Here is a 23,317-nt window from a genome sequence, read left to right on the forward strand (position 1 = left end):
GGATGAGAAGTATACAGTAGGCACTTGATAAACGGCTGTTAAATGAATGCACGGGGTGGGGGGGGCTGCATCAATTCCGACTCATAGTGACCCTGTAGGACAGAGTGGAACTGCCCCACAGGGTTTCCAAGGAGCAGCTGGTAGATTCAAACTGCAGATCTTTTGGTTAGTAGCCAAGCTCTTAACCACTGCGACTCCAGGGCTCTGCGTTTGGGGGAGTGAAGAAAAAACAGGTAGGATAAAATATCCTGGGGGTGGGACTCACATGGGGAGGGGGGAAAGGAAGGTATGAGCATGCTCTTCTTGCTTACTCTAAAACCTGCAAGAGCTGCCAGCCCCTCACGATCCCCTTCTAATCTGTCATCTACTGGCATTATCTATTGTTTATTAAAGGCTCGAGTTATAAAAGGACCCAGGTAGGTACCAACCATCTTGTAGAACCAGTTAAAAGAACACCAACACACACACACAATCCCCGCTGCCGTGGAATCGGCTGACTGGTAGCGACCCTATAGGACAGAGTAGAACTGCCCCATAGAGTTTCCAAGGCTGTAATCCTTATGGAAGCAGACTGCCAAATCTTTCTCTTGGAGCAGCTGGTGTGTTTGAAACGCCGACCTTTAGGTTCGCAGCTAAGCACTTAACCACTGTGCCACCAGGCTCCTTCACACATAATACCAGTCTCAAATCAATGCCTAAACAGGCTTCAGTACCTACTACACATGAGCCCTGTGCTGAGTGGGCTTGAGGAAATGGAAGACAAGATCCCTGTCTCCAGGAGAGTTTACAAACCCAAACTAGAAATCTAAATCCCTCATTAGTGATTGCAGATTCTGCAAAGGCTTAGCTATCTGAGGCTGGGAACTTATTTATGTCAAGTGAGTTAAAAAAAAAAAAGAAAAAAAAATGCTGATGAACCAAAAAGAAAATACAGTGATGCTGAGTATTTTGCTGTATCTATGCATCCCCTTCCCCCAGTGATGTGGGGAAATTGCCAAGCAGGCTGGTAATTTCAGGAACTTATTCTCAAGGCTGCTACTCTAAAACATTTAACTAGGGACTCAAAGTCTAATTTCAGTTTCTTGCCTAAATAAAGAGGTACTGGGTGTATTTTTCTTAACCGCTCCTTCAGAAAAATCATTATCTTTGTCCTTGGGGAGAAAGTTTATAGTTCAGTACTTTCTGCAGCTTACAAGAACATTCTTCTCTTCTAATTGAATTTTATTCTATAGAAGAAGTATAAGTTACGAGTTGAGGCAGCCAATAGGGACAAACATTCTAAATAACAGAAGGCTAGGAAAAAAAGTTGTCCAAGCAGCCTTTTAATGGGAGTGGATGGCTCTGTCCATAAATCACTATCTTGTCACCGAGTCTCACCAGCCAGTATCTCTGCTCTGATGACAAGGCAACCCAAGGAAACTGCTTCCAAAAAAATCCTTCCATTGCTTCTAACCGAGTTCAGAGTCCCACTCATTGCTTGCTGACGCCGAGTCCGCTCTTGCCTCCTTCCTTCACCCAGCAGCCAGAGGGATATTTTTAAACAGGTCAGCTCATGCTACTCCCTGAGCACATCCTTCTATGTGTTTGCTTTGCTCTTAAAATACAATCCAGGGTCCACACAACACTGAAGATCTTAAAATCCCTGTGTGGTCTAGTCCCCACCCACCTCCCTGCTGCTCCCCCCCCCCTTTTTTTTTAAATTGTGCTTTAGGTGAAAGTTTACGGAGCAAATTAGTTTCTCGTTCAACAGTTTATACACAAATTGTTTTGTGACATTGGTTGCAATCCCCACGATATGTCAACAATCTCTTCTCCACCCCGGGTTCCCTGTGTCCATTCATCTCCTTTTCCTGTCCCTTCCCGCCTTCTCCTCCGTGCTTGTGGGCAGGTGTTGTCCATTTGGTCTCATTTACATGATAGAACTAAGAAGCACATTCCTCAAGTGTGTTATTGTTTGTTTTATAGACCTGTGTAATCTTTGGCTGTGGAGCCCTCATGGCACAGTGGTTAAGAGCTTGACTGGTAACCAAAAGGTTGGCGGTTCGAATCTTCAGCTGCTCTGTGCTATAGGGTTGCTATGAGTCAGAACCGACTTGATGGCAACGGGTTAATCTTTGGCTGAAGGGTGAACTTTGGGAGTGACTTCAGTTCTGAGTTATAAAGGTGTCCGGGGGCATAAACTTGGGTTTCCTCCAGTCTCTGTAGACCAAAGTCTGATCTTGAGTCTGAATTTTGTTCTACATTTTTCTCCTGCTCTGTCCAAGACCCTCTATTGTGATCCCTGTCAGAGTGGTCGGTGGTGGTAGCCAGGCACCATCTACTTGTTCTGGGCTCAGGCTGGTGGACGTGATGGTACTTGTGGTCCATTAGTCCTTTGGACTAACATTTCCCTTGTGTCTTTGGTTTCTTCATTCTCCTTTGCTCCGGACGGGATAGGCCCAATAGATGTATATTAGATGGCCGCTTGCAAGCTCTTAAGACCCCAGACGCTACACACCAAAGTCAGACGCAGAACATTTTATTTATGAACTATGTTATGCCAATTGACCTAGATGTCCCCTGACACTATGGTCCCCAGCCCTCAGCCCAGCAACTCAGTCCCTCAGGGTGTTTGGATGTATCTATAAAGCTTCTATGACTCTGCCTTGGTCACACGGTGTTGACTTCCCTTATAATGTGTACTGTCCTTCCCGTCACCAAAGTTACCACTTATCCACTACCTAGTTAGCAATTTCCCCTCCCCACCCCTCACCTCCCTCATAACCATCAAAGATTGTTTCTTTCTGTGTGTAAACCTTTCCATGAGTTTTTATAACAGGGGTCTCATATAGTATTTGTCCTTTTGTGATTGACTTATTTCACTCAGCATAATGTCCTCCAGATTCATCCATGCTGTGAGATGTTTCACGGATTCATCATTGTTCTTTATCATTGTGCAGTATTCCATTGTGTGTACGTACCATAATTTGTTTGTCCATTCATCTGCTGATGGGCACTTAGGTTGTTTCTATCTTTTTGCTGTTGTGAATAATGCTGTAGTGAACATGGGTGTGCGTATGTCTTTTTGTGTGATGGCTCTTATTTCTCTAGGATATATTACTAGGCATGGGATTGCTGGATCATATATTTCTATTTCTAGCTTTTTAAGTATAAGCACATCGTTTCCCACAGTGATTATACCATTTTACATCCCCACCATTAGTGCATAAGAGTTTCAATCTCCCTGCAACCTCTCCAACATTTGTTGTTTTCTATCTTTTTGATTAGTGCCACTATTATTGGGTGAGATGGTATCGCATTGTAGTTTTGATTTGCATTTCTCTAACGGCTGATGGGAGCTCTGGTGGTGCAGTAGTTAAGCATTTGGCTGCAAACTAAAAGGTTGGCAGTTTGAATCCACCAGCCACTCCTTGGAAACCCTATGGGGGCAGTTCTACTCTGTCCTATAGGATTGTTAAGAGTCAGAATCGACTTGACAGCAGTGGGTATATATGTATGCATGTGTGTATATATATATACACGTTTACGTGGATGTATATATATAGAGAGAGAGAGAGTGAACACATGAGCAACAGTGAGCAACGGTGGTTCAGTGGTAGAATTCTCGCCTTCCACGCAGGAGACCCTGGTTCAAATTCCCAGCCAATGCACCTCAAGTTGCTGTGATGCTGAACAGGTTTCAGCGGAGATTCCAGACTAAGACAGACTAGGAAGAAAAGCTTGGTGATTTACTTCCGAAAAGGAGCCCTAGTGCCACAGTGGTTAAGCACTCTGCTGCTAACCAAAAGGTCAGCGGTTCCAACTCACCAGCCGCTCCGTGGGAGAAAGATATGGCAGTCTGCTTCCATAAATATCACAGCCTTGGAAACCCTATGGAGCAGTTCTACTCTGTCCTACGAGATCGCTGAGTTAGCAGCAACTCAATAGCAGTAGGTTGGGTTTTGGTTGGTTACTTCTGAAAAATCAGCCAATGAAAACCCTACGGATCACAACAGCTCTATACCATTGTGCATGAGGTCACCGTGAGCTGGGAGCCAACTCAATGGCAGCTAACGACTATACACACACACAGAGAGAGAGAGAGAACATGCAAGAGAGAGATTTCTATATGGATGAATTTCAGTTTGGTACCACCTCTATCAAAACCATTTGATGCTGGCATACAGGTCCATCTCCTCTAAACTGAATGCTCCTTGCAAACATGGACAGTATCTTTCATAGTTCAGTGCTGCCAAGGACCCAGGCATACACGTTTGCTAAATGCACACAACCCTCCAAAATGCATAGTAATGAACTGGGCTCTATTTTAAAGAGTTTGAATCCATTTCAGGTATCTCAAACTCATGGTTGCTGTCCACAACTCCCACAGAGTCAACCAAGCATCAGTATCTGCTTTTCCTTTCCTTCAAAACATCAGCAATGGACGGCAACTGCTGTCTGTGTTTCCAAAGGGGAAGCAGGAATCAGCAGTGTCCCCTATTGTTCTGTATCTGCCTGACAAAGTACACCCAGGTCTGCGAGGAACAATTACAAACACGTCCAGCTCTGCTTTGCAGGATCTTGTGCGACTCTGTAGCAGTCTCCACATTAACCATGGGCAAAAAGGGTAAGTAATCTTTGCAGCAGCCCCTGCACTGGAGCAGCTCTGGCCAAAAACCTGACCTTAAATCCAGACGTAACATTAATAAAGACATCTCAGTTTCAACGGGAAAGTCATGGAACTGTTATTTTTCAGGAAGGCAAGTTTATTTACTCCCACAGGAGATAAACAAACATGGCCACCAGGGAGAGCCTAGGACAAAATGTACTTGACCTGCAAGAGATAAACTGAAAGCCGAGAGTCTGAGAACAAGCTAAATTTTTGGCTCCTCTCAGCTCAAGTCATGGTATGTACCTGTCAGAGGGACAAAAGCAAATGTAAAGGATGCACCACGTGTTGAAGGAAGACTTGGAGAATGTGAGCAGTTTTGTCAGCCGAACAGGCAGAATGGGGCAGACAAGCATCCATGGAATCTAAATTCAATACTGTACTAAAAAAGCCGTTAAATTGCCTGGGGGAAATTCACTTAATGGCTCAGTGCCTCAGTCTCCCTACCTACGAGGTTGAGAGGAATCAGTACACTGAATATACGGACATTTTAATTAACGAATGCATACAAAATCTAAAACCTAAGGAGCACTGGTGGTGCAATGGTTAAGCTCTCAGCTGCTAACCGAAAGGTCAGCAATTTGAACCTGCCAGCCGCTCCACGGAGAAAAAACCTGGCAATCTGCTCCCACAAAGATTTACAGCCTAGGAAGCTCTATGGGGCAGTTCTACTCTGTCCTATAGGGTCGCAATGAGTCAGAATCGACTCGAGGCACACAACAACAAGGATATATGCACCATCACCTATTGCCACATAACCAAACCAAACCTGTTGCCCTCGAGTTGATTCCAACTCATAGCAACCCACAGGGTTTCCAAGGAGCACCTGGTGGATTTGAACTGCCAACCTTTTGGTTAGCAGACGTAGCTCTTAACCACTAAGCCACCAGGCTTTCCTTATTGCCACATGGTTGCATTAAAAAAATAAAATCTAAACTCTAAACACACTAATCAAAAAGAATTATTTTGATAATTAAGCAAAAGGAAATTCAGGATAATACTGAATTCTTGTCTCTGCTCATATTATTACCTCCTCAGAGAGACCTTTCCTAAACGCCCCATCAAAACTAACTACATTCTCCATGGTCACTGTTACATTCTGCTGTTTTTTGGTCCTCCCAGCACTTACTACCTGAAATTATTTTGTTTATTCATGAGTTTGTCTACTCTCACATCCAGGAGAAGAGCTTTTGCCTATCTTACCGTTTATCCTGTCTGCCTCAATACTACTTGTTGAATGAATGAACACAGAGGTTAAAAATAATTTGTGAGAGAACAAAGTCGGAGGACTAACGAACGCTATTTGATTTCAAGACTTATTCTAAAGCTACAGTAATTAAGACCATGTGTTATTGGCATAAGGATAGACAAACAGATTAACGGAACAGAACAGAGTCCAGAAATAGACCCACACATAAGTGGACAACTGATTTTCAACAAAGGTGCAAATTCAATGGAGATGAAGAGTCAACTGTAACGGAACAACTGGATACCTATATGAAGAAAGAGAACCTTTAGACACACAAAAATTAACTCAAAGTAGATCTTAAACCTGAAACGTCTAGAAGACAAAAGAAAACATTTGAGATCGTAAGCGAAGCAAAACTCTTCTTAGAAATTACCCCAAAAGCACGATCCATAAAAGAACAAATTGATAAATTCAACTTTATCAAAATTAAAAATCTCTGCTCTTTGAAAGGCACTGTTAAAATGAGAAGATGAGTCACAGAGTAGGAAAGAATATTTGCAGTTCTGATAAAGGACTGGGATTCAGAATATATATGGAGCCCTGGTGACACAACGGTTAAGCACTCAGCTGCTAATTGCAAGGATGGCGGTTAGAACCCCCCAGCCACTCCCCAAGAGAAAAGAGCTGGCTATCTGCTCCCCGAAAGATTACAGCCTAAGAAACCCTATGGGGCAGTTCTACTATGTCATACAGGGTCGCTACGAGTCAGTATCGACTCAACGGCACAAAACAACAATTCAGAATATATAAAGAACTCTCAAAACTCAATAATAAGAAATCAACCAACAAAAAAACGGGCAAAGATTTTAACAGACACTTCACCAAAGAAGATTAAAACACCCGTTGCCATCAAGTCCATTCTGACTCATAGCGACCCTACGGGACAGAGTAGAACTGCCCCATAGGGTTTCCAAGGAGCAGCTCGGCTCGTGTATTCTAACTGCCGACCTTTTGGTTAGCAGCCAAGCTCTTAACCACTGCACAGCCAGGTTAAGAAGATATCTTAAAGAAGATATACCGATGCCAAAAAAGCACATGAAAAGATGATGTTCAACATTATTAGTCATTAGGGAAACACAAAGTAAACCACAGTGAGATACCTACTAGACTGACTAAAATTTAAAAAAAGACTGACCATACCAAGTGTTGGCAAGGATGTGGAAGAAACGGAAACTTTCATATACTGCTGGTGGGAATGTAAATGGTATAACCACTCTGGAAAACAGATTGGCAATTTCTGAAAAAGTTAAATATACACCCACTATCTGATCCAGCCATTCCACTCCTATGTATTCACCCAAGAGAAATGAAAGCATATGTCCCCACAAACACTTGTATACAAATGTTCAGAGAGTTGCTTGCGATAGCCAAAAACTGGAAACAACCCAACGTCCATCAACAGGTGAATGGATAAACAAACTGTGGTATATCCATACAATGGAATATTACTCAGCAATAAAAAGAAATGACCTATTGACACACACTGCAGCATGGATGAATCTCAAGATAATTATGCTGAGCATAAGAAACCAGACCAAAAGAAAAAAAAAAAAAAGAATATATAATTCTACTTACATAAAATTCTAGAAAATGCAAACTTACATACAGTGACAGAAAGCAAAACAGTGGTTGCCTGAGAACAAGGGAGGGATCATTAAGGGGCAACACGAAACATCACAAGGGGTGATGGATATGGTTCCATTATATTGATTATGGTGCTGGTTTCACCAGTATATACATGTCAAAACTTATCAAATTGTATATTTTAAATATGTGCAATTTCCTGCATGTCAATTATACTTGAATAAAACTGCTCAAAAATAACAAAACAGACTTACAATCTAAAAAACGGTAATAAATAATTCCCAATTATGTGCATTGTGTTCGTATCTGAATTTTTAGCTGGCTCGTATTTCCTTTCTATATCCATAGTAGATGGTTAATAAATATCAAGGCTGGAGAGGAGGAGAGATTACTCCATTTCAAAGTGTCATCTTTACCACTCGCTAGTTTGACTATGCCCACACTTCTATGCTTCTAAACCAGTAAGTTGGACAATGTAAGGTCTATTACTACCCAGCCGCTTCCTCCACCCCCAACCCCCAGTCTTTCTGTCTCCTAAAGAAGCAAGCAGATCCTTACTCGTCTGGAAGAGCAGACACAAAGAACAAAAGGCTCAATGACTATTTGACAGATTAAAGAATAGACAACTGTTTTATTTTAAAGATCCCTAAAGAATTAGACCATTTGAGGCTATACACTGTTCTGCTGAAATGCAATTATATATTACCCAGATCTGTAAGCACTTGCCAACAGACTTGTCCACCCTAGGAGTATTCCGTTTTCTCTTTTCTCCAACTTTACTTTCCAGATCCATGAATGTATAATGTGCAGGTGTGTTTTGAAGAGATATTTCTAATATTTTGAAAAGTCTCTCATTCAAATAACCCCAGCAACTTAAAACTGTTTTTCAAATGTCGAAGACGGTGACCAAAGCTAGACAGACAACCAAGGAGAAAAATGACAATGGGTCTTATGTGTGAGTGGTATATAAAGAGTGGCAATACAAAATAGCAGGATGGCTATCTGAAAACCATAGGTGACACTACTGTTTAACACCAGAATTAAGGCTGACAAATGATTAGCAATAGCTATAAAATAATAATAGCTTCACGGTAATTAACAGTGGAGATTATGGCTCCACCAGCTTATTAGTTGCTTGACCTTACGCAAGCTGCCTAACTTCTGAAACTCAGTTTACTGATCTGTAAAACAGGGATAATAGTACCTACCTCACAGGGTTGTTGTAAAGATTAAACGTTGCCTGGCTTAGACTAAGACCTAAAATAAATGTTAGCTAGTAATAGCGTTACTACCCTCAACTTTCAAAGGATCTCACTAACTCACTAATCCTTCTGACCCTCAATTGAGACAGGCTTAGGTTCAAATCCTGTCACTTACCTCTGAGCCTCAGTTTCCACAGCCGTAAAACGTGGATGATTAAGTTACCTGACTTTTAAGGTTATAATGAAGGATTAAATAACTTGATATAGCTCCCTTCCCTCACAATCTCCCAAAGCGAAGATCGCAGAGGAAGGAAATACTTCTAATAGCTGCAGATACAGTCAGTTTTTCCATTTCTGGCACGTGAGAAGTAGGGGAAAACGGAGATGCAAAAGGATACGTAGGGATCAGGGGTTCTGAGTGAACTCCCCAGAAGAGCGCGAGGGGCAGACTGACCCAGAGAGCTCGACCCTCAGAGGCCCGACCCCGCGCAACTCCCTGCACTTCCCTCCCGCGTCCCGGGCCGAGGAGCCTCCCTAAGTGAGCAGGGTTATTTCGGAATCACCATGAGGCAATTCTCATGAGGCAATGGGTCAGGAATGCGGCGCCAAGCCGGGCCGCTGGCGTCCGCGACTCCCCCGGCGGCTCTACCTGCCCCGGTCCTGACCGGCATCCCCCAGCTGCGCGAGCCGGAACTCCGGGAGGCAGGAAATGAATGGGGACCCGAGGGGTGGGGGCGCGGAAGGGCCAGGCCCCCGGTCCCAGGAGATCGAGGGGTTTAGGAGGGAACCTGCCCCCCCCGGGGCGGGGGCCCGTCCAAGGCGTCCCCTCCCGGGCGGGGCGGGCCGACCGAGGCAGGGGCCTGGCGGAGGCCAGAGCCGGGGCCCCCGGGGCTCCTCACCTCCGCGATGTCATGTTCCTCCCGCCCTCCGGCTCCGCGACGGACCCGCTCCTTGCTCAGGCTCTGCTGGACCCGGTCACATCAGGCTGGCCCGAGGGAGGCCCCGCTCGGGACCGGACGGGGGGCAGAGCCAGCCGGCCTCGCGCAGACCCCCCTCCAGGCCTGGGGATCTCGGAGACTGTGCAGCCGCCCCCCCACCTCCAGCCTGGCTCGCTCCTCCTCCTCCCCCGCCCTTCCCTGCCGGCGCCACCGTGACGTCACCCCGCGCGACGCCCGCCGCCACTTCTGTTTGCAGTCTGTTGGGGAATGAGCGACAATCGGTAATGCCAGCGCGCTTGCTCCGTGTAGCCGCCGCAGCTTAGTTCCCAAAGCGTCCTCTCTTCCTCCTTTAAATCTTCTGGGTTTGAGCCGCGTACTTGCCGTTGTACGCACTCCCTCGGACCTATCACATCCTTTCTTACTGTGTCAATTTCCATCCCTGCGCTGCCTGCCAGATCGAAATTCATTCATTTTCTTCCACAAATCGCTGCTCCACTTATTGGCTATGCAATCTTGAGAAAGTTTCTTAATTTTTCTGTCCCTCAGTTTCCTCATCTGTAAAATACATTTTGTTCTTGGGGTTACTGTGAGGATTAAATGGCCCTGGCCTATATAGTTCAAAAAACCCTTTGCTGTCGAGTCCGACTTCATAGTGACCCATTGGGTTTCCAAGGAGAGGCTGGTGGACTCGAACTAGCGACCTTTCATGATTAGCGGCCAAGCTCTTAAGCTCTGCGCCAGCAAGGCTCCAGCCTGCACAATGCGTACTTTATAATTGTTATAGGAGCGTTCGGCTGCTAACCAAAAGGTCGGTGGATCGAACCCGTCAGCCGCTCCGCGAGAGAAAAATGGCAGTCTGTTTACGTTAAAGATTTACAGCCTTGGAAGCCCTATGGGATAGTTCTACTCTGTCCTATAGGGTCGCTATGAGTCAGAATAGACTCCACGGCATTGGGTTTGGTTTTTTTAATTGTTGTTATTATCATTTTTACCTGTTATTATGATTAAAAATATATTGACTTGTTAAGGGAATAGAGCTAGTAAGTAGCAGAGCTAGGATTTGAGCTGACATCTGTATAGCTCCAAAATCCTCATTTTTGACCTATTGCTTCCCATCTCATTCGTATGCAAAGAACCGTCATACCATGCGCTAACTGCTTCAACATTGATGTGCTCCTTGCAAAAATTTATCTTCAATATATGTTGATTCCATTTAGGTAGTAGCTGTTCAACAAGCAGTTGCCCAGCCCTGTTTCTCTCCATCCTCCTAAATCCTGACCACCTAAATTTTATCTCACTTAGATGACTCAAACAGCATCCTAACTGATCTTAGACCTATAGGCTTACCCAGTTCCAATCCACTCTTCACATAACAGAGTGATCGCAAATGCAAAACTACTCATTCCCTGAAGTAGGGGAAGTTCCCATCAGCTCCTTTGTGGCGAGGGTGCCCCTAAACTATGTTCTACTTGTAGCAGTTTTTTTTTGCGGAGGGAGAGAGGTTAGGACACCCCCACCCAAAGTATACACACACACACTATTTTCCCCACAAGATAAGCTAATGTACTGGTTCTCATGTCTGGCTGCTGCACATTAGAATTTTAAAATCTGGAAAGCTTTTTAAAAAACACCAATGCCTGGACTCCATCCCAGATCAATTTAACCCAAATCACTGGGGTTGGGCCCCAGGCTTGAATTTTTTTTTCTTTTTTAATTCCCCAGGTGATTCAGTTATGCATCCAGGGTGGAGAGCACATCCTGAGGACTCTACTCAGCTAAGATTTGCGAATGCTTCAGTGGTTTCTCACTGCTTTTCGGATGAAACCCAAAAAATTTTAACATGGTGTACAAGACCCAGCCTGGTCTGGTCCCTGCCCACATCACTAGCCCCTTCGCTCTCCACCACTTGCCTCATTCTCTATGACCCAGCTGTGTGGAGTGACTTTTGGTTCTCCTCAATATGCCATGCTCTTTCCTAGCTCAGGGTCTTTAAACAATTTCTGTTTCCCTGGAAGGTTCTTCCTGCCCACCCCCAACCATGAATTCTAGCCTATGCTTCAAACCTCAAAGTAGAAGTCACCTCCTCTGTGATAGGAAGCCTTAGCTGATTCTCCTTGTCCAGATTTAGTTGGTCCTCAAGGCACCTATCCTAGCTTAGAACCAAACATGCTCCATTATAAATCTAAGAGGAAGTATCATATGGAAATTAAGTTCTTGACCTCCAAAAGCCAGCCTGCCTGCCTGCCTGCAAGTCCGCAGGCAAGTCACTTGACTCCTCTGTGTCTCAGCTTCCCTCTCTGTGAAATGAGGATCAAAATAGTACCTACACCATGGGGTAGTTGTGCAAATTAAAAGAGTTCGTGTTTGTGAAGTACTTAGAATAGTGACTGGCAAAGTCAGCATTTGATAAATGCTAATTATCCTTTGTCTCTTTCCCCAAGTAAACTATAAGCTCCTTCAGTACAGAAACTGTGCCTCCCTAATCATTCTTATAATTCTATATACTCTGCTGCTAGAGGGATCTTTCTAGAATGTGAAACTAGTCATGTCACTCCCCTGGTCTTTGAGTGAGATCAAAGTTTTTAGCACTAAATTAAAATCCTTCCATTAGCACCTAAGACCCATCCAAGTATGGCCTCTGCCTACCTGTTCAGCCTCATTTACTCCCACCCCCTTGCATATTCTAGCAGTTTCTAAAGGCCTATTGCTGTTTCTTGCATCCCTGCTTTCCAAAATTTACTTCCTTCTTCCTGGAATACTCTTCCAACCCTTCTGTATCTGGAGAACTAAGTGTCATGGAAAGTTGAGCTCCACCTCAGGCAGTCCCTCCCAGAAACATTCTCTGCGCGTACACCTTGACTACTAACTGAGGGTAAAATGGACACCCCCTTCCTATGCTCTTGGGGCAGCCTGTTTGTGCCTCTGTCAGCACCTAACACACTTCAAAGTCATTGTCAGTTGATAATTCTCTGTCTTCCCCTAAATTATGAGCTTTTTAGACAAAGTCATTGTCTTCTTCATCTTTATATCCCAAGAGTCTGGCACAGTTCCTGGCATACAACGAGCTTAAAATTTACTTATTTATAGATGCTTTATTTGAATTTCTCTCTCAACTAGAAAGGCGATACAAGGTCCTTGCAACAAGCCAAATAAACACAGTAATTTTACCTCCTCCTCAATGTATATTCTCTCTTCTTCAATGCCCACCAATATTAATGGTTTGGAGTATATCCTTCCAGACTTTTCACTATGGCTATATAAACATATACACACATTCCACACCCACATTCAATCACATACACAACATAGATTTTTTTCTATTTTTTTTTTTAAAGTAGGTTCATTAGATGTTTGTGTGTGTTTGTGTGTATAATTTGTGATTCATATAATACACAATGGGCATCCCTCTAGATTAGTACTGGTTTTCCAAATACAATATAATGTGGGCCACATACGTAACTTTAAAGTTTCTATTAGTCAAACTTAAAAAATAAACAGGTGAAATTAATTTGAATAATATGTTTTATTTAACCCAATTGTCTTAGTTATCTAGTGCTGCTATAACAAAAATAGCACAAGTGGGTGGTTTTAATGAACAGACACTTATTTTCTCACAGTTTCGGAGGCTAGAAGTCCCAAATCAGGGCACCAGCTCTAGGGGAAGGCTTTCTCTCTCTTTTGGCTCTGGGGGAAGGTCCTTCCTTGTCTCTTCAGTTTCAATTTCTTGGCTCCTTGGTGATCTTTATTTGGCATGGCATCTATCTTCCCCCATCTCTGCTTGCTCCTCTGTCCTAATTTGCTCTTTTTACATCTCAAAAGTAATTGGCTTAAAACACACCTTACACTGACGTGCCTCTTAACATAACAAAGAAAAGCCATTCCAAAATGGAATTATATCTGCAAGTATTAAAAAATAAAACAAACGTGTTGTCTGCAAGTTGATTCCAACCGATAGCTACCCTATAGGACAGAGTAGAATTGCCCCATAGGTTTCTAAGGAGTGGCTGGTGGATTCGAACTACTGACCTTTTGGCTAGCATCCAAGTTTTCAAACACTGTGCCACCAGAAGTATAGGGGTTAGCATTTACAACACAAATTTTGGGGGGCACAATTCAATTCATAACACCAATACACCAAAATATTATCAACCAACATGTAATCAATAGAAAATATTCTCAATGAGATATTTTACCTTCTTTTCTTACTAAACCTTCAAAATCCAGTGTGTATTTTACACTTACAGCATAGCTTAATTTAAACTATTTACATTTCAAGGTATCAATAGTCACATCTGGCTAGAGGCTGCCGTACTAAACAGCTCATTCTTTTCTATAGCTGCAAAGTATCCCATAATACGGATGCGTGCTACTTAGTCAACTATTCCTATGTTGACGGACATTCAAATTACTTCCATTTTGGGGTGTTTTTTTTTTTTTTTTGCCACTAAAAATAATGCTTCTGTGAACTTTCTTAGGAGGAAATCATTTACTCAGTGAGTCAGTGAATCACTATATTGACCTTAATATTAACACTCAGGGAAGTATTATCAATATTGTCAATATCATGCCCATTTTATAAGAACAGTGATGTGCAGGGGTATATGACCCTGAGGTCATACACCAAGTGGCCTCTGGGCTACAAGGACAGTGAGTGCCCTTTCTGCAGTACAACTGTCTCATGGTTTTCTGTCTTTCTGTGCCACAAAGAGATACGAACCAATGTAACTAGAATGTGACCTTGGGTAATTCATTTATTCTAATAGAGCCTCAGTTCTTTCATCTAACATTCCTACCTCACAGGGAGGTTGTGATGAGGGTTAAAATGAGTGTCTCCAAAACCAAAACAAAAAACAATACCCCACTGCTGTCAATTCCAACTCAGAGCAATCCTATGAGGCTTCCAAAGCTGTAAAGAATCTCTACGGAAGGCGACTTCTCTGTCTCGCAGAGCTGCTGATGGTTTCAAAATACCAACCTTTCAGTTAGCAGTCAATCGCTTTAACCACTATACCACCAGGGATCGTTAGTGTCTCCAAGACCCAGAAAACCAAACCCGTTGCCATCGAGTGGATTTCGACTCACAGCGACCCTATAGGACGTGAGTAGAAGTGCTCCACAGGGTTTCCAAGGAACGGCTAGTGGATTGGAACTGCCGACCTTTTTGTTAGCAGCCAAGCTCTTAACCACTGAGCCACTAGGGCCCTAGTATCTCCAGACATGTTTATTATTTGCAAATAAGAATGCACTGTATAAATTTAAGAGCATTTTGTACATGACAAAACCAGGCACTTAATAATAAGGTTTACTTTATAACCAGCATGATTGTTATTATATCTTATTACTTATGATATTTTGCCCAACTAATGAACTGCCAAGGAGCCCTAGTGGAGCAATTGTTAAGCACTCTGCTGCTAACCGAAAAGTTGGCGGTTCAAACCCTCCCAGCGTCTCCACAGGAGAAGGACCTGGCAATCTGCTCCCATAAAGATTACAGCATAGGAAACCCTATGAGGAAGTTCCACTCTGTCACATGAATTCTCCCGGAATCAAAAATAGACTTCATGGCACCTAACAACAACAATCAACTGTCCTCATGAGTTTAAACTGACTGGTAATGAACCATAAATTTTGCAATACCATAACAAACCACAAGAGGGGTTCATTTATGCTTTTATTTCAACGGCAGCGAAAGTCTGAGACTGTCAGACTTTTTGAAGGGCTCAAATAAGCACCGCTGTGCTTCATTGTGATACATTTCCTGAAACAGTAGTTTCTAAGAGGTATTTTGCTAAGGGAGCTGAACAAATAAAGCTGCTGACACTCCCATTCTCAAAAAAGAGCAATGCCCAAGCTCTTCCTTAAGAGTATCACATCCCTGGGCAGTGAATAATCCTCAACTGACACAAAATGCAGGCTATTAGGATCACACTCATCCTTAATCTGTATGGAAGGCACCCACATTGAGAAGCCTCATGTTTCAGCAGGCCTGGCAACTCTGCATTCACTGTAGTCTGAAGGGTTCTAGTGACATTTCTGAAGCCTTTGGAAGAATCAGATCACTATGCTGTATCCTCAGTCAACCACAGCCAGATAGAGGCTATGACGTGATTTCCAGGGACAAAGCCACTGAGCAGGTGGTTTGGATCTGAAAAAAACCAAGGTGAAAAGCTCTAGCCATGAGCAACAAACATGTGAAAGAAAATGGAAAATTCAAGCCAGAAGGTATCACAAATGTGCACATTTTGATTTAGGGGCTTTTATGGGGTATTTTTGTGTCAACTCACAGCAACCCTATAGGACAGAGTAGAACTACTCCATAGGGTTCCCAAGGCTGCAGTCTTTGGAGAAGTAGACTGTCACATCTTTCTCCTGTGGAATGGCTGGCGAGTTCGAACTGCTGACCTTTCGGTTAGCAACTGAGTGCTTAACCACTGCATCATAAAGGTTACAGTCAAGAAAACCCTATGGGGCAGTTCTACTCTGTCCCATGGGGTCGCTATGAGTCGAAATCCACTGGACAACACCTTACAACTACATAGGTTGTTGGGAAGATTAAATGCGATAAAGGTACATAGCACAGTTCTAGGCACATAGCATGCAATAGTAGCTCTTGTTATCCGTGGTGTATACACGTTAGCAGACTACTGGTATATACTGAGATCTCATCACAACTATGATGATCATAATGGTGACGATAACAAGAGCTAACATTTTCAGACCACTTACCATACATTGGATACTGTTTTAAGTGCTTTGGTGAATTTATTTGATCTTTCCAACAACTCTGTGAGCTACGTACTATTGTTATCCTGATTTTAGAAATGAAGAAGCTGAGTACAAAGTGGTCAGCAAATGCTTGTAGAAGGGATACACGACCATGCCTCCATACTTTTTGCATTCATTATTCTAATTGCCATTTTCATCTACCAAACTTGTATTTATTCATCCAAACCCAACACAAAAACCAATTCAATTCTTCTCCAAATCTTTCCTAAATCTCCCAGGAGGGATAACTTGTAATTGTTTTTCTGTTTGCTTTTCCTTTGACTGTGTATCCTTCCAGAGGAAGGAATGTATTTTATTCATTTTCAATTCTAGGTTCTCTGACCCCTCACCATTAAGCATAGTGTATAGTCTGATTAGGAGAGAGAGCATTAAACTAGCTGTGCAGAAAATATCCATGGAAGATTTCCAACTAGCCTTTCATAGCAAAGATTTCACTTTACTCGAGGGTTATGCATCTATCTATCCATTCTTACACTAAGAATTATCGTTGTTTCCTAATGTCCTTGCTAGGCAAAATAAAAAGTTGGCAACCCTATTTCGGTCCCCAGAAGTACTCTGTTGGGGACATTGGTGGTTCAGTGGTAGAAATATTGCTTTCTACATGGGAGACCAAGTCTCAATTCCCAGCCAATGTACCTCATGCACAGCCACCACCTGTCTGTCAGTGGAGGCTTGTGTGTTGCTAGGATGCTAAACAGATTTCTCTGGAGATTCCAGACAAAGATGGACTAGGAAAAAAGGTCTGGAAAGTCTACTTTTGAAAACTAGCCACTGAAAATCCTGTGGATCACACTGGTCTGATCTGCAACCCATCATGGAAAGGCGCAGGACTAGCAGCGTTTCCCTGTGTCGTGCACGGGGTCGTCATGAGTACCCGACCCGCCTTCCTTCAAAGGAGGAAAAACTACATTTCCCATCATGCTTCAGGTCCGGAAGGATGTGGGACTGACACCTCCCGTGATTCCTTATAGACCGGAAGTTAAGACCTTAGTTCTCTTTCCCATCTTGCAAGGTAAGAATGGTGGGGCTTCTTTTCAAGAGTTGGTTTCAGGACTCCAATCCTTCGCCATCCGAACCAGGAGGGCATCAAGTTGATACCTAGAAGGGCCGGACATGCTCGGGGCCAGCTAAGAGGCCTACCAGACGTTTCATTTCTTTCGCTTGGGTTTGCGGCGGGGCACGAAGCGGACGAGGTGGAATGCCGCGGAGGCTGCGGCAGCTCGCCACCTTCCCGCGATGGGACACGGAGCCCCTGCGGGGATCCGTAGTGGGTTGGTGGGGCCAGAGAGACCAGGCCGCGCGCTCTGGAATGCAGGGCTGGGGTTCCCGAAGACGCCGCTGCGCTTGTCTCAGCCACGTTGGGATTTAGGGTTGTGGCCAAATGCTGCTTTTCCATGTTTCCCACGTCTGCGGCCGGAAGTCTTCTCTTGGCGCTGTGTTTTTTTAAGTATGAGCCAGGTTTGGGCTAACCTGTGTATGTATCCTGGTCTCCTCAACTGAGTTTCTCGAATGAGGCAATAGTCTTGAAAGTTAAGAGCGAAGGCTTTAAAGGCAGATGGGTTCACGTTCCATGTTCGTTGATTGCTAATTGTGGAGCTTAGTCTCTGCCTAAATTTTCTAACTCGCAAAATAAGAATAATAATGGTGTACAGAATTTTAACCACTAAATATTTAGCAAAAACCTAACGAGAGTATGATATTTCCAGATCTTAAGTTTATGTTGAGCCAGCTGTAATGCAGGGCTGAAGTAGAGGTCAGTTTTGGAGGAAGGTCTGTATCTTTTGGGAGTTGGGAGATGAAATGGGTGTTACCTAATTGAAGGAGATGGTGAGGACTTGTGGTTTGGGGAGCTCTTAATGTGCAGTTTTTAAGTATTGCCTTGTTAGGGATGATTAATGAAGTACCTTCTTTTTTCCTTTCAATATTGGTAGATGGCGGGTGAAAAGGCTGAGAAGCCGGACCCTAAGGAGAAGAAACCTGAAGCCAAGAAAGATGCCAGTGGCAAGGCTAAGAAGGCTAACCTCAAGGGCAAAAAGCCCAAGAAGGGGAAGCCCCACTGCAGCCGAAATCCTGTCCTAGTCAGAGGAATTGGCAGATATTCCCGATCGGCCATGTATTCCAGAAAGGCCATGTACAAGAGGAAGTATTCAGCAGCTAAATCCAGGGTAAGGGATGAGAGGAGAACCGCTGATCGTTATGTTTTAATTCTTAAAGATTTTGTTTGCCTCATGACTTTTTGATGCCTTGTCTCCTTGTAGATTGAAAAGAAGAAGAAGGAGAAAGTTCTTGCTACTGTCACAAAACCAGTTGGTGGTGACAAGAATGGTGGTACTCGAGTGGTTAAACTTCGCAAAATGGTAAGATTTGGAGGATGCAGCAGATTGGATGTGTTTAGCTTAAGCGCGAATACTCTGAAGATTTGTATGTACTGAGTTTTTAGAGGTTTGATGTTTACCAGAGAGTTGTTCATCTGAGATAATAGGTTCTTGGTTGACACCTTGGCTTTACCGCTCTGTGCTTGACTTTAAGTAAGTTGAGTTACTTTTCTCCTTGTAAAGTGGAACTAAAGTGTTATCTCACAGGGTGGTTGTGAGGGTTAAATGGAAAACAAAACACAGCCTAGAATGTTGCCTGGCCCAGAAAACATTTATCCAGTAGAGCACTGTTTCTGCACCCCCCCCCCCCACCAGCATCACCACACACAAGACCCAAAGTTTGCTCTGTGCTTATTAAGGAAATGTTTCCCAGGTGTACTGTACCCTCACAATGAAAATTGCCACACCAGAGGGGAATGGCACTTTGATTTCCTTTCTTGTCACAGTTTTTGTGAGCTGTTTTTTCTATTAGGTGTTCACGTATGTGCTATAAGCAAGACTGTCCACTAAAATCGGTGTAGTTGGAAATGAGTTACGTTTTATTTAAATTGGGAATCAAGCGATTCTTCACTCTTCATAACATTATGCAAAATGTGGTATGACGTGTTTCTGAAGGGCTGTAGTTTACAGTGGAGGTCAGAGAACCCCGAAAGATTTGGAATCACTGCTACATGACAGTATATAAAAATGGTTTGTACATAAGCTAAGTTTTAGTTTAACCCCAAGTTTACAAAGGTAAGTTGGCTCGACCCTTTCCAGCTTTGCTTGAATGCAGCTCCTTCTGTAAATGATTTCCATCCTAGGTTTGCATGTAGAGGGTACAGAAGCATAATGTTGACCTTTTCCAAATTTAAAAACGTACTTACTGGTGACAGAAATGTAATAGTGCAAATAAGGGTTTAAGTTTCATATAAGAAGTCTGTAGCGAAGGTTTAACTGACAAAAGTTGAATTCTGCTTTCTGCTAATCTGAAGGGCTTGTTTAAATAAATCAGAACCATGGACTCTCTCCAGCCTAGGTATTACCCTACTGAAGATGTGCCTCGGAAGCTGTTGAGCCACGGCAAAAAACCCTTCAGTCAGCATGTTAGAAAACTGCGATCTAGCATCACTCCCGGGACCGTTCTCATCATCCTCACTGGGCGCCACAGAGGCAAGGTGAGTGGGCACTCTGGGAGGATTCCTTTATTCGCCTATGTTGGCTAACGTGTGTGTGTTGTTTGTTTTTAAGTGGAGAAAATGACCCATAACATAATACTAATGACCCAGTCTCTTAAGTAGCAGAGCGTTTCAGCATAGAAATGGTCATACATACTGTGTATAATAATTCCTACTTTTTTCACCCAGCATAAACATTTTCCTGTTACAGATAACGTGTTTAATCCCAAACATACAGTGATTTACTTAACCATTCCCTGTTGTTGATTATATCACTTGTTAGAGATGGTTCAAATGTTCTTTTAACTAAAGGTATTTCTATATTTGAGTTACTTCCTTATGAAAGATTCGCACTAATTTGAGTTAAAAAGTATTAATTTTTTTATTATTAAAGGTAATACCTGCTCATTTTTTTTTTTAAACGCAAAAGCTGATATCTTAGGGCCACCCCTGTTAAGAGTTTTGCATGATTGTGTTCCAGAACTGCTGAGCACGTACATACATAGATACTTCTTTTACCAGATTTAGACACTTGGGATTTGATGGATTCAAAAGTCAGTTCCTAATTACAGAAACACAAGTACACTTAGCGTTTCTATTTACCTTACAGAGAGTGATTTTCCTGAAGCAGCTGGACAGTGGCTTGCTACTTGTGACAGGTAAGAAAATCCTTGGATTTTATATTCTCTCCAACTTAAATTTTTAAGTGCTTGCAATGCATTTGCTCCTGCCAGTGTGGAAGTTTCTCAGTGCCAGGAGATTCTGAGCCTCTTTTCATTGCCCTGTGTACGTATGGATTAAATGGAGGCAGGTGTTTAAATTTTGTGTGTCAGTAGCACCAAGTCACTGTCACCTAAAATATGGAATGGTTAACTACTGGTGCCAGGAATGCATCCTGCATAAAACTTGTAATTGGTCTGTCATTTGGCAACAGGATACTGTGCCTAAATTTAGCATGAGGGACCTGTGAAGGTTCTGACTCACCTGCGTAAGTAAGTAACTGCTCTTTCCTGGCCTGGGTGACTTTAAAAAGATTTGAAGGAGAAAAGCCTTGGACAGACTGAGCTTTTGAAAAGTTCTCAATGCTGGCAGTAGAAAGAACAGTTTGGAAGTTCTTCAAATCTGCAAAAAAAACCCAAAACATTTAACTTAGTGGGTTTATCCAGATGCATCCTTAGTGCCTACTCAAAGTCAGTTCTTAATATTTGTTTCCCCTTGCCCTCGCCAATTAATTTTTCCCCCCTTAGGACCTCTGTCCCTCAATCGAGTTCCTCTGCGTAGAACACACCAGAAATTTGTCATTGCCACCTCCACCAAAATTGATATCAGTGGTGTGAAAATCCCAAAACATCTCACGGATGCTTACTTCAAGAAGAAGAAGCTGCGGAAGCCCAGACACCAAGAAGGCGAGATCTTTGACACAGAGAAAGAGGTAAGATTCTGTTTCTGTCATATCCTGTGATATCACTGGCACCTTTAGTTGGGAGTGAAAATAAACAGGCTTAAGCATTGGTACACAGAAAGAGAAAAATAGAAGGTGTAAATAATGAGACATGTCTGGGAAGTACTCAGTATTTTTCCATATTCTTCTAAATTTAGTAGTTTATAGTGGAATCTGGGCACTCTAACCAGAATCCTGAGGTTTTGGTGGAAACTTCTAAGAATTAACTGTTACTGGTATATCAGGAATGGCACTTATTTATCCTGGATGTACATCAAAGTAGACAAAAGAATAAGAGATGCTATTTTTATTATGTAAAAAGTAGATTATATTTTACAGCCTTCAAAAAGAATACTCAAAATTGCCTTTAATGCTCTTATAAATATTTCTGGAAATGAGCATTTGTGAGACAGGAGTTCATAGTTGACCCAGGAATTTGGCACTTATGACCTGCTTATTAAATGTTAAATTTTCTGTTTCTTTAGAAATACGAGGTTACAGAGCAGCGCAAGATTGATCAGAAAGCTGTAGACTCACAAATTATGCCAAAAATCAAAGCCATTCCCCAGCTCCAAGGCTACCTGCGTTCTTTGTTCGCTCTCACAAATGGAGTTTATCCTCACAAATTGGTGTTCTAGATTTCTTGCAAAGAACCTAATTAAATAAGTGATACATTTAACTTGTGTCCTTTGTTTTTTCTTTCGGTAAATTCTTAACTTACCTCTGAAGTGTCAGACCCAGCCAGGTTAATGGGATTTTTGCCTCTAGTAAGAGGAATGGGCATGGAGCGTGGTGGTTTCAGCTGCAGTGGGGATTCCTTTTCAGGAGCTTCTGACCCTGGGTTCCCCTTTAACTTTGCCACTGGCATCAGCGTTCTTGACTGCAAGTTTCTTTGTGTCTGGCTTCTTGGCTTTTCCACCTCCTATCTCCATCTCCCCGTGTAAAACAGTGCATTTCACCAGTGATTGCTGAACAAGGCTAAACCACCCGTGGGTGAGAAAGCACCATGGGCTCCCCAGACCACAAACCCTTTCCTCCCTAACATCTGTTTCTTACGCCCTTGAGCTCTTCCCCCATAATCACTGCCGTTAGTTTCTTAGAGTTTTTTTAAGCATATGAGTACGATAAATAATTATCCCCCATTTTTTAACCAAAAAATCTGTGTACTATATAGTTATTGTCTGTTTTGATCATTCCATAGAAAGCGTCCTTTTTCAGAGCTTTATATTATTCCATTTTAGGGATATTTCCGTTTCTGTCATTTGCAATCATGCATGATGCAGTGAATAACCTTGAACATAATTTTGTACTTGTGCAAGTATCTGTAGGAAAAATACCCAGATAAGAATTGGTTTTTGCTGGGTTAAAGGATTACATGTTTTGATTTTAGCATAGTAGTGCCAAATGGTCCTTTGTAGGGTTTGTACCTGTTCATGCTTCTCCCTATACAAGAGTGCCTATTACCCCCCAAGACTTGCTAAACAGGTTGTAAAACTTGGGTTTTTGCCATTGGAACAGTGAACAAGTCTGATTTTAAGTCAGGCTTATCTATATAGACCCACACTAAAATGCATGAATTTTACTGTATGTGAACAGTTTGTACCACCTGGGGACTCGTTATGAATAAAAGCCACTATAAACACTTGTATATAGGTTTTTATGTGAAAGTATATTTTCATTTCTCTTCGGGTGAATATCTAAGAGTGATTACTGGGTTGATATATAACTTGATAAGAAACAGTCAGACTTCCTTTTTGTATTCCTTCCAGCAATCTTTGAGAGTTCTGGTTTATGCCACATTTTTGTCAGCACTTGGTAGTTTCAGTTTAAAAAAAAAAAATTCAGCCATTCTAATAAATACGTAGTGATAGACTGATGTGTTTTTAAACAAATCTGGACATGTTGCTCGTCTGCCTACAGTCCTTTACGGCTCCGTG

General features: G+C 42.7%; 2 protein-coding genes across 6 annotated transcripts in view; one reads left to right on the forward strand and one right to left on the reverse strand.

Annotated features, from left to right (window-relative positions):
• Positions 1-9,818, reverse strand: part of PTPN11 (protein tyrosine phosphatase non-receptor type 11) — a 75,341-nt gene extending 65,523 nt beyond the window's left edge. For 2 of the 5 annotated variants that reach the window (XR_002824531.1, XM_023733789.1), the window contains exon 1: positions 9,583-9,770. Coding sequence is in view for 4 of the 5 variants with exons in the window: in XM_023733789.1 (XP_023589557.1) it covers positions 9,583-9,596 (14 nt within the window). In the remaining variant the exon portion in view is untranslated. Of the gene's footprint in view, positions 1-9,582 lie in introns of all 5 variants that reach the window. The other 3 variants (XM_023733787.1, XM_023733790.1, XM_004379063.2) reach the window with 2 other exon arrangements.
• Positions 9,819-17,365: 7,547 nt separating this feature from the next.
• Positions 17,366-22,059, forward strand: RPL6 (ribosomal protein L6). Its single transcript, XM_004379064.2, has 7 exons — positions 17,366-17,419; positions 18,339-18,572; positions 18,666-18,764; positions 19,796-19,939; positions 20,550-20,598; positions 21,187-21,371; positions 21,866-22,059. Exons 2-7 carry the CDS (start codon positions 18,339-18,341, stop codon positions 22,016-22,018), a joined length of 864 nt encoding a protein of 287 aa, XP_004379121.1. The 5' UTR covers positions 17,366-17,419; the 3' UTR covers positions 22,019-22,059.
• The last annotated feature ends 1,258 nt before the right edge of the window (positions 22,060-23,317 follow it).

The sequence above is a fragment of the Trichechus manatus genome, unplaced genomic scaffold (assembly GCF_000243295.1).
Source record: "Trichechus manatus latirostris isolate Lorelei unplaced genomic scaffold, TriManLat1.0 scaffold00061, whole genome shotgun sequence".
NCBI classification, from domain to species: Eukaryota; Metazoa; Chordata; class Mammalia; order Sirenia; family Trichechidae; genus Trichechus; species Trichechus manatus.

What these genes read in the sequence shown, in the direction of transcription:
- RPL6 (XM_004379064.2), top strand. Translation starts at nt 18,339, where the DNA reads ATGGCGGGTGAAAAGGCTGAGAAGCCGGACCCTAAGGAGAAGAAACCT. An exon ending in ATTCAGCAGCTAAATCCAGG is followed by an intron (nt 18,573 to 18,665) that starts GTAAGGGATGAG and finishes GTCTCCTTGTAG; the next exon opens with ATTGAAAAGAAGAAGAAGGA. An exon ending in TGGCTTGCTACTTGTGACAG is followed by an intron (nt 20,599 to 21,186) that starts GTAAGAAAATCC and finishes TTCCCCCCTTAG; the next exon opens with GACCTCTGTCCCTCAATCGA.